At 36.1% G+C, this 13,992-nt stretch overlaps 1 protein-coding gene across 1 annotated transcript; it reads right to left on the bottom strand.

Moving 5' to 3' along the window:
* Positions 1-2,008: 2,008 nt before the first annotated feature.
* On the bottom strand, positions 2,009-13,422 carry ELOVL7 (ELOVL fatty acid elongase 7; the record flags this gene model as incomplete). Its single annotated transcript, XM_082301522.1, has 7 exons — positions 13,345-13,422; positions 11,170-11,360; positions 8,838-8,918; positions 8,257-8,313; positions 6,423-6,528; positions 3,430-3,566; positions 2,009-2,212 (listed from the first exon to the last, which is right to left on the bottom strand). The coding sequence occupies exons 1-7, from the start codon at positions 13,406-13,408 to the stop codon at positions 2,009-2,011; spliced, it is 840 nt and encodes a 279-aa protein (XP_082157648.1). The 5' UTR covers positions 13,409-13,422.
* Positions 13,423-13,992: the final 570 nt, after the last annotated feature.

Genomic DNA, 13,992 nt, shown 5'->3' with positions numbered 1-13,992 from the left:
TACATATATATATATACACACATATATATATACATACATAAAAAAAGAGAAAACATTTCAAATATAAAACTGGCAAATCCTTTCCTGCTATTCGAAAAAACATCAATAGGGTCTTTGTCCTTAAGGAAAGCCCCCCTAACACTGGAAGCTAAGGGCTTACATATGGGGCAGAGGCTGGCTGGACTTGAGAATTTGAGTCAGTGATGGACTGCATTTCCCACTGAAAAAAGGTGTGGTCCCTGAGCAACATCACAGCTGTTTAGGATCTTGTGATAAAGCACCTCTCCACATGCACTGCCAGGGAGCCGTGAACTCAGCACTGATGATTCTAGCTAGGATCAAGCATCTTAAGTTCAGCGGTTGCAATTTAGATCTCAAGTCATCCTAGTACTTTCTGAGATCTACTTTCAAGCTGCCATGAGTGCTGACATCTACAGGGATTAAATAGTGAATAGATAAAATATAAATTATTATTAATTTGCTTTATAAAGAAAACTTGATGTAATCTCAAAAGAAAACATTTGCAACTCACATCTAACCTAAAGTTTACATTCCTTTAGCATTTACAATGCACCGTAAGTGTCAGTAAAATAAAAGTGTTCAGGTAACAAAGCTTACTCTCTTGGAATTGTGCAACAGGGAGGCTACTAAAATCTGCCAAAGCTTTGGGTACTTGAAAATCCCACAGGTCAGATTAAGTAAAAAGCAAATAATGCAAGTTTCTTTTCTTTGGAGTTGTCGAAAACAGTACCTTTAATGGTAACATTAATCTAAACACTTTTAATTCCTCATTTCCAGGTCTCTTGCATGCACCAGTTCCTTAATAAATTCATGCAGTACAAATGCAAATTACAAATAGCTAGTTCCTTTGATTTCTACGCAAATGTGACCCTAACAATCTGCCTAACCTTGGAAAACAACATACTGGTTAATTCTACACAGACTGGAGCCATGCCCAGTCACCACTGCCTGCCCCACTTTCAGAAGCTCAGAGAATGTCACATATCTTTTTGCTTGGTTCCAGACAAGGTAACTGGAGTAACTTTAACCTTGAGCTGATAAAAACAAGCCATAATAATAAAAAAACCAAAATGACACAAACTCTTTCTAGGCATGTATTTCAATAGATAATGGAAATGGAAGAAAGTAGAGCATAGTACAATCATGGTAGGTTACATTTAAGCTTAACACAAAAAAAAAATTTTTCTTTACATTTTATTTGAGTACTAAGATTTTGGCTATTGAATCGAAAGATTCCATAGTCCCCCTCGCCCCCTTCACAAACAGCACAGGCTACCAATATAAAGTATATCCATAGATACATTGAATAAGTATATTTGGCTACTACAGCGAACAAATCAGTAAGATGTTTTGATCACTATGCTACAAAAAAATTCAGATAATCCCCATATTAGTAGCTTTCCAACATTTATGATAATGTTCAACTGAGTAGAACATGAAATGAATTAAGATCTTTTAGTAAAAGACAGTATATCCAAAAATCTGTGATCTTCAAATGAAGCGCTATGTCTTGACAGATTAACATACAATCCTTCCTTTAAAGTAATATAGTTTATAAACAGATGTAACAATGTTTATGTATTAACTATATTAATATGCCTTAAATTCTATAAACAGTACTTACTGAAGAGTCATTCTTAAAATAAAATGCAGCTAACAGTCTTAGCAACTTACAACATTTAAAGTGAAGTAATTGTATCCCCCTTAGTGTTCAAAGTACTCAGTACTTGTCATACACATTTTAGTTTTTCCAATTATCTTTTTTTTTGTGCTTTTTTTTTTTCTGTAACCAGAGATGCACAGTCTTTCCCCACTCCCATGTTCTGAATCCCAAATAACTTATGGTAAAAATACAAATTCTGATTTGGAAGAAAACATACAAAATATACACCATGTAGTGTGCGCACCTAAACATCTTGATTGTCAAGTAGTGCAAGTTTCCCCTTTGACATATACACTTTTTTGGTTTTAGAGACAAGAATTTGTTTCACTGATCTTTGCTGATGCCATTTCTTGCCATTTTTGGCAGTCTTTGTCCCTTCGTGTAAGCGTGGTACCAGAAGTGGAGAAACAAGACTAAAAACATAGAGCCATAAAGCCAAATAATAAACATGAAAATTGGATACTGGTACGGACAATCATCCATGATGTAGATTTGTCCTATATGGACTGTAATCATAATAAACTGGACCTGGAGGAAAAAGGTGAAGAAAATAAGTACTTTTAAAATAAATTACAAACTTACTACACAAGTTTGAAATAATTCAGCATAGCTCATATGCTGAAAAACAGATAGTGGGGGAGTGGAAGGAAAGCAGGGAGCAACAGGGACACATTTAACTTCTTAATATGACACAGATGCACCTTTATAGCCCATCTCCCCAGAATATTATTCCACTGAAGAACAGGTTTACATAATAAAGGAAGAGAGCTCTGGGACAAACTAATAAACTCGTAGTAGGAGAATGGGATTCTACCCAGGCCAGTTCAGATAAAAAGGAAGGAAGCAGACAGTGTTTGTCCAGTGACAGATAGGAAGCTCCTTTAGAAAAATTAGCCATGGAAAAAAAAAGGCAAGCAACCATTACAGGGTTGGGGAACAAGAATTCCCACCTTCCCTGCACACTAGCATGTGACAAAAAGACACTCCACATGAACTCCAAGTTAATAGTCCACTGGTAGTGCCTCCATGTCAAAAAGACTGAGTTATAAATATTCAAGCTACATTGTTCAGAGTTGCATGTGTTACATGAACTATTCTGCTAACACCAGTCCTGGTGCAAGCAGACAGGGTGCTCCTTTCCCTCCTCCATCAGCATCCTTGCTCATGATAAGCCAATTGTTTAGCCAGAAGGTGAATTTTGAAAATCCATCTATTAAAAGAGATGGGCATGAAAAAGCACCCAGAGGAGTAACCTTTTGAAAGTGACCTAAAGCTGATAAAACACTTAATATACTGCAAGAGTGGTTTTTAATGCTCTGGGTTGGAGAGAGGTAAATTTTCTAAACAGAAACATTTTCTGTGAAATAACAGACATCAAATTCTGGAGAAGTAATTTTCCTTACTACATGTTACATGTAGTTACTAATTACATGTGTATTCTGTACGTTAATTATATTTTCGTAGTGTAAATTTATATTTTAATAATTTTTATACAAGCAATGAGTTTTGCAAATATATTTTCCTAAGTACTGCATAACTGAAAAGCTTATGTGTCTAAATCTGTGATTATAGTGAATGCTGAAGTCAGGACATTTAAGTGTATCACTGTGGAGACCTCACATCTTTTGTTATCCTCAATTAAATAATGAATAAATCTTAAAATGAGCATAACTAAAAGGACATTGAATCAATGTTAGCTACAATCAGATTTTTGAGAGGCGCATATGTGAAAAGCAGTTACTCACAAGTTGTATAGTTGTCATGTATTTTTTCCACCACAAATATTTATGATAGGCTGGTCCCAAAGAACAGATTCCGTAATAAGTGTACATAACAACATGCACAATACAGTTCAGCAAAGCATGAAATGTTCCTAAACCACCTGCAGAAAAATAACACATAGTAGTAGTATTACAGCAGGTATTTTAAAAGCCACTCAGGTCCTAGCTGATTGTTTGGAGCCAGGGTAAGAAAAACACATACCACAAAACCTTACTTTGACTAACCCTCAAGGTATTTTACCTGAATTGGGTTGATACCAGTTCTGACAGATCATATCAGTTTCCTGTCTCAGAAAAGGTTTATCTAAGCATTTCCAAAACAGCAGTAAAACCCAGCTGATCTAATTACCTGTAAAAACATTTTCATGAATTTTTTTGTTCTTCGGGTTCATTTTTTTATTATTTTTTATTAAAACACATATTTGATGGAGACACAGAAAATTTAGTAGAAAGCATTCTGGGTTCTGCCTCATTTCTGGACATAATGATGAACTTCAAAAAGTTGTAGGGAATAATAACTCTCTTCTCAATAGAGATTTCCAGATTCCCAAGGAATGAAATACAGTTTCAAACAGAAAGTTTTTGTAATCATGAATTAAGCAAAGGTCTCACAAATTCATTGTCAGTCTCAAAACATACTTACAGTGAAAGGCGAACTTAAATAGGACCCACTTTGGCATAAATTTATGACTGAAACTGGTAACACATGAGCACTTCAGAGATAAGTAAGGAAACATTTCCTTTTCCATGAGATTAACCATGGAGCTACATGATCCTGCTCAGAGGAGTTTTATTTTAATGAATGCGAGAAATTAAGAGGTAAAAGGGATCCAAGATGCAGCAGATAGCAAAGTATTTTTAAAAGAAACATGAATATGAAAACAATGATCATCAGAAAGAAAACAAGATTACATAAAAGGAGACATTTAGTGAGAGAAAAGAGTGCCATTTTCCCATTTAGAATCATTCCAATTAAAAATAAAACATATTTTGTGTTTTTAGTAGTTCACACTAATCTTCCAGCTTGAGAGGGCATAACTCCTCCCGCTGTGATTGCAAACTTTCTTTGAAACTTAGCTATTTGTATTTTTAAAAATAATTTGAATGTTCTTACAGTTCAAATATACATACTTTTTTTGGCTTGCACAGTGAATATTCAGAAGAAAAAATAAATAGTAAAGCAGAGGAAAAAAGAACCTACTCAACAGTACAAAAATATGCTCCAAAAAGCAACACTGTACTAAGCACCATTTTATAATTCTCTATTTGTATCAGAGCAGGGAAAAACCAGCATCTCCATCCAAACCTGTTGGTTTTTTTACAGACAGGTTGAAAACTTGACAGATGCTTCTATTTAGAAGGAAAAGGACTGATGAAACTGAATACAAGGTAAACATCAGCAGGACCAAAATTCTTGGAAAAAAATTTAAATTTATCGAACAACAGTATTTGGAAAGATAAGTGTAAAGATAAGCAATAGAGTTTTTGGAATAAACACAGCTCTGCATAAACATGAGGGACTATTACTAGCAGAGCACAAAACAATTGTTGCACACTTTGCTGAAAGTATTTGTCAAATTATCACACGGGAAATTTGAATCTGATGCCAAATCAGAAGCCTGTAGCTGGTATACTGATCCAACGTCCAGATAAAAAGCAGAAAGTTAATCACCTATAAGTGGAAAATTTTCAAGGTTGAAGAGAAGGGACTGCTATTTGCTGCAGGTTCCCTTTTGCAGACCTATAAGCACACTGGGGTGTATGCTGAGACAACCATTCAGTTTTATTATTAATACCAGTTGCTCAGCAAGATTTGAGAAATACATAATCAATCCACCACTTTCCTAATAACAGAAGCTCAACAAATACAACAGAAGTATATCCGTTTATATACAAGGAAAAGCTGCACACTGGAAAGGCTCAAAAGAGCTACAAATTTTCTGGAGTGCTTCCAAGTCTTATTTTTGTATTCATAAAACAGACATTAACAGATCAGATTGAAAAGCAATGGAACAACTGCTTCATCAATTCATCACCAATTTTCTGGGACCAAAAAAAAAACAAAACCAAAAACAAACAAGCAAAAAAACCCCACAAAACATGTTTCCAGGAAAAGTAAATAAACGTGTACAAAACCCTGCTATTTTTCAGTAGAAACTCCTAAAAAAGCCTAAGCTGTCCCAAAAATGGATTAATAAATGACTGTGCATTTCTCTACTCTGTGCTTTTCAGACTATTCTCATGGTAAGTTGTCTTTTTTAGCGATGCACACTGATAATATAGCATAGGAAAATGCATGCATAGACACACCAAGCAGGAAAGGAGAAAGTGAAGGTAAGCTGATAGTGGTCAAAGAATTTAAATTGAAAACAATTCAAATATGTTTCTTTAATAAAGAAGGTCCAGAAAAATATTTGTGTAGTTTTGTGAAAGCTGAAGTATTAGATGTAAATAAATCCCACACATGCTACCTAAAGCCAGTAAAAATAACTGCAACAAAGGCTGAATAATTCTCAAACAGGAAAAAAAAAATGAATGCAGTCCTCCCCTCCAACTCAGTTCTAACATTTCAGGGAGATAAATGGTTTTGAAGTAGTTTCAACAGAGTTATTTGCTTCATCTATCTCCCCTAGCAGTTATGATTTTGCCATCACTTCTCTTTTTCATCTAATAATGTTTTTTGCTTGTACACAACTCTCTTCTCTGCACCTCTTTCCCCCATAAGAAATCAACACTGCACAAAATGCTGTCAAATAGGAAAAATGAGTAATCCCCACCCATTTAAATAATTATGGTGATCTCAGTTGTTCCATAAAATACTGCAGAAATCTAAATTTAAAACCACTGATGTTTCCAAGGTTTTAAATTCTGTTTCTTCTTCTTTTTTTTGTCTACCATGGGTAAACTTTCACTACCAGAAGATACATTCAACTTAAACTCCACTCTCTATCCACTACCTGCAGCAAATTTGACTCCAAACCACCAGGTCCATGGCATGATGGAATGATGAAAGACATGCAGGAATGTAACTTGGTTGTTTTTCTTACGCAGCACAAAAAATATCTGAAACAGATTTTTAATGAACAGAATGTTACAGAAGATAATCAAGCCCAACATACTTAAAGAAAACTGTATGCATCAGTGCTGGTTGCTCACTACTATACATATAAAAGTTCTTCGCAGTTACAGTGTTGGAAGAAGAAGGAAAACTGAGTGAGTGTCTGGCTATGCAAACTAGTTTTCAAAAAAACTTAAAACCAGTATGTAAAATCCACCTGTGAAATCTCAAAAGCCAAGGCAAGTTCTGAAACCAAATATCAAAGGTTAAGCCATCACCTACATGTGCAGTAGTAGGTGTAACAGTGTAAGATGGACTTGCTTGGATTAAGAAGTCTCTACAAGCACCAGATTTTAAGTCCCCTGAACTATTAAGGAAAGGCCCTTTAAGAAAATTAACTGAGGGACTAACAGTAGAAAATACTATGTTAGAGAAATAGCACTATATTATGAACTCTGACTTAGCTACCATTGGAAAACATCAAAATTGTACAGCATATAGGTAGGTATTCTTAATTGATATTGACAGGCCACATTTTAAAGGACAGGCATCAAGGGAAGTGTTAAGGGAAGACAGCAAGAAAACTGTAAGGAGAAGTCAGGTCATGGAAAGGGTAGTATCAGATGGCAAGCAAACAAACACAGAAGAAGAGAAGTCTGGTATGCCAGAGAAAACATTTGGAATCAGCTGATTTAAATACAGCTAAGAAGTTACTTCTGCAATGAAACAAAAAAGCTGATGAGAAACAGGTACCTAATTGTCTGTATTCAAACAAAACAAATTTAAAAAAAAAATCAGGCTCAGGACTAATTTAAAGGGAGCACTGTAACCTGTAGGGAATAAAGGCAAATAGAGGAATAAACTCGTCAGGATTTTCCAGCTTTAGCATTCCTGACACTTCCATTACCATTCAATTTGGTTTAGTAAGTAAGATCTTCCAGTGTTGAATCATGAACATCTGCAGATGAAAGTCAGATGGCCGGCTTTGCTCAGAGGATGTAGAACATCCTCAATGCTCATGAGTCAGCTCCTGAACTAACACTGTTGTGCCCCAAACAATAGGGCAAATAGAACTGCTGATTCCAACACCCAGAAGCTGGTTTGAAAATATCTCAGTCAATCCTATTTTGTGCCAGTCTTGCTAAGAGAGAAAGGTACACGGCGGCTGCTGGTGAGCGAGGTCTGCATTCTGCTTCAATGCATTGCTGCTCAGACTTTCTTTGAAACAGGTTAGACAGCCAGCCTGACATCAGACATCTCTATAGTCATGACACTTAAGGCAATCTCATGAATTTAGAGCAAGTAGTTATGGCAATTTTGTCTTGCATTCAGAGCTGCTGCTGATACGAATGGGGAAGATAAAATCTGAAGATGATGTGAAAAAAATATTCAGAATAATCAACTGATTTTTATCTGCAGTGTTGAGACAAGCATTGCCATAGCATAACAGATTAGTGTACTCAGCTGTTAAACAGACAAGTTATCCAGACTTCCTAAATATTTAAAGATGTCTTCCCTCATTAACATTTTTCCTGATAATGAAGGAAGAACAGTGTAACAAGACAATAAGATACAAAGAGATAATAGGGGTAAACACCCTGATGGCATTCTAATAATTGAAGCTTGAAGGACTAAATAAAAAGCAACTTATATCCTCAGCCCTGAACAGCACCAGTTCTTCTACTGTGAAAAGGAAACAGAACCACCTCTTTTATTAGGCTACAAATACTTACAGTGTCTAATAATTCAATGAACTTGGAAAAGAAGTAAAGCCAACAAGTTCGCACCATCTGCAAGAGTAAAATTCAAATTGTCAAATCATAAAAGTCATAAACAAAACTGAGCAGGACAAATAAGTATCTATATAAAGAAAATTACTGGGGCAAGTGATATTCCAAGGTTGACAGAAATATTTAAATGTACAGTTTGTTTTTTCTTTAAAAACACAAAACAATTTTTAAACTTGAAGGAATTTTTAAACCAACAAGAACAAGCCAATGAATTCCTTGCCTCTTTCTTTATCCCAACCAATGAATCAACCCATCCCTCCAGTTAACTCACATGCTCTACATTATGCAAGAGGGCATTTCCGTGTAGTGCACTCCACTCTACAACAGTGCATTCAAAAAGCAGGCTGTTCAAAATGCATTTCTAAAAATAAAGTAAATGTATAACACACTACTTTAAACGACCTGGTCTAGTGGAAGGTGTCCTTGCTCATATCAGGGATGTTGGAACTAGGTGATCTCCAAGGTCACTTCCAACCCAAACCATTCTATGGTTCTATGATAACAATTCGTCTTTGTCAACTTACTCTTAGAGCTGTCGGTGACCTCGAGTAGTCAACGATATCACACCGGAATGAGTATCCTGTGGCCCAGCCTGACATAAGAAACTGGAGGAAAGAAAAAGGAAAGGGCAAAGATTAACTTTACATCTTTTGAAAAATTCGTTAATTTTGGATTACTTTTGCAATCACTAAGCAGGAGGGGAAAAACAATATTAAAAACACCTTAAATCAGTTAACGTTGTCAATCATCTACCTCTGTGCAGGATAGCTACCACAAAATCCTTTGCTGTTGCAGATTAATGAATTTGTAATTCCAGCACCCCACCCATAGACAAGAGTTTTTTCCTACACCCATTATTTCAGCATTAGTAACTGAAGAGAAGAAACAAATGCATCTTAAAACCAGTGTTAAAAACAACTTACTGTGTAAATCAGACCACAAAACCAAATATAATTCTTTTGAAAATTGCTATCACAGCTATCTTAATACTAAAAAGAATACAACACACCATCTTAATACTCTAGCAAAACCAGCACAACAGAAAGCCATTGCTAATTATCATTAAAGACAAGGTACAGATCAATATGCACAATATATATTTAGTACCATAATTTCTAAAATTCTGCTTACTTAAACTGCATGGTTCGATAAGTTTTCCACTCATACGAGTGATGAGAAGCTACAACTGAGAGCACACATATGACCAAAGGATTATATGTACCAAATATAATTTAATCTTTTCTCTTGGAATATATTAAAGTTTGGACAGGAGCAACAGTATTAGTATTATGCTTGGCTTATTCTACTGCCAGCCACTATGACATCTGTATTTTGTATCTTTACAAAGTGCTTCTCATCATCACTGTCCACTCATGCATGGTAAGAGCTTCACCTCTCCTAACAGAAGCAGGGCTTTAGTCCTTTTAACTTCCTAAAGGAACTGATTGCTTAAAAAAAAGATGGTTTTTTTGGAACACCAGCAAGACTGTACAGTACTAAAATACCCACCAAGTGACTTGGTTCCAAAAAAGGAAAGAATCATCTTCTTGCTTACCACCAGATAATAGCAGAAATTCAATCATTTACACTCTGTCCATGCACTCTTTCATGAAATTGTAACATGGAAGTCTTGACAGCAGACTTATTGAATACTGTGGTAGTGTCAGACACTAACAGAAGTTTAATTTTTTTCTTTGATTGTTTCTTTGTGGGTTTTTTGGTGGGGCTTGTTTGTTTGTTTGTTTCTGAGGTCTATAACCAAAACCAAACCTGGAACCAAATTCCAAAAAGAAGTTTGGCAATTTAAAAAAAAATTGACTAAATAGCAAAAGCATTCATCTTGCCCACCAATTTCTGAACAGCAGTCATGACACAAAGTAGCTGCTCCTGTAGTGCCTTTAGAGAGGTTAGAAGAAATGTCAGGTAGCTCACTGTAACTCATGATAGGATTAATGCAAATCAAGCTGACAGGAACATACCCTGTCAATTTGGCACAATAATCTGACAGCTTTTTATTACTAGTTTGCCAAACCTGAAATAGCCACATAGCCTGAGAGTCACACAGAGGGTCAGTACTAGAATATGGACGCTTTACCAAGCAAACGTGTAAGGCTGTCATCCACACAATACCATCAACAAATAGCTACACTTCAAAAAACCCCACCAAAGCTGACCAAGCCCCAACAAACAAGTAAAGCCCAACAGCAGCAAAATCTCAACGTTGCTTTCAGAATAAAGAGAATTTGCTATTTTGGGGCTGTGGGGAAAATCTGTGTTAAAGATATTCATAATTTGGGCTTCAGGGGGAAAGCAGGGGGCAGATGTTGGAGGTTTTTTGTTTAGAGGGTTTTTGTTTGTATGTTTAAAGGACAAAAATGCCTTGAATTAGATTTTGTTAACATCTGCCATTGATTTCTGTCATTTAAAAGGCAGATCTAACTGAGGACTATTTCACAGCAGACATACTCTATACAGCATTTGAAACATGAGCTGTTGCTCCTTAAGGGCAGGTGGTCACACTATCACCTAGTAGGACAGAAACAATTACAAAATACTAAGAAAAGCATATTGTCTGCTTTACCTGCTGCAGTACAAAGAATTCAAATTATGAAAACTTCAAACTTTTAAAATTATATATAATGACACAAAATGTTTCACATTCTCTCTTTCTAGGTAAGAGTTATTCCCTTTTTCAAAGAATAACTAATTTAGCATACAGCTTGGAAGAATGTAATTACTGCCATGACAATAATATTTTTTTGAGAATTGCAGTGTGGGAGTTACATTAATAAATTTATTAAAAGTTAGTTGTTAAAGACATGAAATACATAAATACTTTACAAACACAGTACTTACTTCATAAGTCATATATAAAGAGAGGGCTACCACACTAAAATTGTAAAACGTCATGATCTGCCTGAGTTCAAAAGGTTTTTTATTTTCCATGAGTTTGGGTCCCAAGGAAGTGACAAAATAAACATAGGTTCCAATGATAAAAGTTGTTGGAAAAGGTGAAGACATGAGTGGCCAGCCTTCCAGCCTTGGATCTAGAGGGAATAGGGGGGAGAAAAAAAAGAAATCAGATGTCTCCAGTACCTACTAAAACAGCTACAGAAAAGTATTTAATTCTTGATGGTCTAGGTTTTTCTGTCACCAGTCATGTTTCAGAGTCCATTCACCTCAAATCCATACTGACTATGTAACAAGGCTTAACCCATAGATAACAAGGTTTAACTTCTTTCTGCATCAGTTTTTTACATATAATGAAAAGGAGACACAGAATCACGAGTGACATGATTTTCTGCCTTTACAGCATGACAAAGCACACGCTTTCATACAACAAAAAAGTTGTAATACGACAAGCAAGTGTTGTAAGTTACTCCACAGTTATCCCAGAGAGCCATATTGCAGAGGCACCTCCTTCCAAGCACACCCCACTCCTTTTCCCTGCAGATGAGGCTAGCAGGTGTTTCATCTGAGCATCACCATGATTCCACTGCATCCTTCTGTGGTTCATCAGAGTCCCAGCTCACCAAAGACTGCCATATTTCTCCATAAGCAGGTAAACTGATACAAACCTCATGTAATTTTTCTTTTAATATTTTTTTGTACTGACTTTTGGAAGATTTGGTTCAGAATGATCCCAAACTTAACTACTGACTCAGTAAACTATTGCCTTCATGGTTTGCTGCTGTATTTTAAGGGTAAAGTTATAGTACTGTTATTTTTGTCAGTGTTTAATTCATAGCCAAATGTTTCAAGTCAGCGAATTTTCAACCCACAGCATTCAAGCAACCTTTCACCCATGAGACCCTCTGATGTGGTTAACAGCCACTGGAAGGGTAAAAACAGATTGAGGAGGAGACCACATTATAATGCTGCTCACAGCTTGTAATGTGCCAGTGCTGCTGCCCACAGACCAAGGAGGACTGTGTGACCCACAGCATGAGGAATCTGCTCCTTTGTACTGCAAGAGAACCACCAGCTCTTTACAACTGACTGTTTTGTCTGCATCCAGCCTTGCCCTGCTCCCACCAAACCTTTCCTGATGTTCTTCCTGCCTGATCCTGAGAAAATCATGTTCCACCACTAACACTATGATACAAAATGCCAAATGCAAGCACTGTTGGGCATGGAGACAAAGAACTCAAGTTCTGCCGTCATGGACACTGCAGCAGAAATGCTTGCTCCACCCCAATCCACTTCACCCCCATGAGTCATACTGATTGAACTCCCTTCTCACTTGTGTGCTGTGCTTCAACAGAACAAGAAAAGTGGTGCTCAGCTATGCTGGAAAAGATAAATCAGTAATTTTATCTATCACACCTTAACCACTTTTCAATTTTTTTCCAGGAATTAGCTAATCCTTGTCACTATCTCTCTACCACAGTGAGAAACACTGCAATTGATGGGTCTTAACCCCAAAATCGAGGTCTTCTCTATCAGCTTTTGGTAAGCATACAGAATAACAGAGTGGCAACATAAAAGCAAAGTGTGATTAATATCCCTTACTAATTGCAACAAGAGATTAACATCCCTTTTCAAAATACCACTGTGACAGAGTTAACTACTGTGAGGACTAATTTCAAAATACTGAAACTTAACAGGGCTTGGGTTTTTGGGGGTTTTTTTCATTTCGCAAAAGCAAAATACAGTGACACCATGTGCCTGCATTAATTAACTGATAAAATGCAATTGTTTGGTAATGAAAAAGAGTTAAAACTATATATTCAGCACCATAGGAAAAACTCAAATGATATATTCCGGCAAGCCAGAGACACTCACAGGAGAATCACTGTCTGCACTTTATTTACTCCGAGTTTGTGTCCATAAACTGCCTGAGTTTTGTTAATTTCCTCTTTTAAAATGCAGAAACTAGACTGCCATGTTAATAAGTAACCTGACAAATCTTAAAAATATTCATAAGAAGACAAAGCTACTTTAAAGTTGATAAACAGCACACCTAGCATAGCTACACATTGCTATTCAAAATTATTGGGAGTTAGTACGTTTTAGATTTAAATGACTCACCGGCATCTTTAATCCATTCATCATACAGTAGTACAGCCTTTGATGTCAGATTGCTAAAGGCCATTTTCACTTGATAAAGATTTTATGATTCTGCCTGCAGAAAACAGACCAAAACAGAAATATGGATTTTTGTCAATAAAATAAAGACTATTGTAAAGTGTTTTGGGAAAGATTTTCAGGAAACAGAGTGGTAAAAAAAGAGAAAAGGCTAACAGAACACCATATGTGAAATACAGATCAGGGAGTATTAGCTGGCCACATCCCACTATCCTTGGGTCTAATTTATAGCTGGGCTGTTATGCACAACAATATGATTTTGCAATCTCTACATATAAACCAGGTACTTCCGTGCCATAAAGTATTATCTCAATAAACTGTGCTGTGGTTAACCATTACAGTTAAGGGGTAAATATGAATAAACAAGAGATGCTTAAATTAATTTTTATCACCATCTCCACTTAAAGTCCAAACCAATGATATGTGAAGAAGTTCAGCTTTGCAACATGTATTATTGGGGAAAAAAATTCTAACAAAGAAGTATTTCTAAGGTATGTGGGAAGAAGAAAAGGTACCAATATCTCAGCATACTCCTTTTAAATACAATAATTAGCAATGTTAGTATGCAAATCCCACTCTGATGAATCAACT

This window comes from Coloeus monedula (assembly GCF_965178545.1).
Source record: "Coloeus monedula genome assembly, chromosome: Z".
In the NCBI taxonomy this organism is placed as follows: domain Eukaryota; kingdom Metazoa; phylum Chordata; class Aves; order Passeriformes; family Corvidae; genus Coloeus; species Coloeus monedula.
Note: the sequence above shows the minus strand (reverse complement) of the source record. Positions and strands in the feature narration are given on the sequence as shown.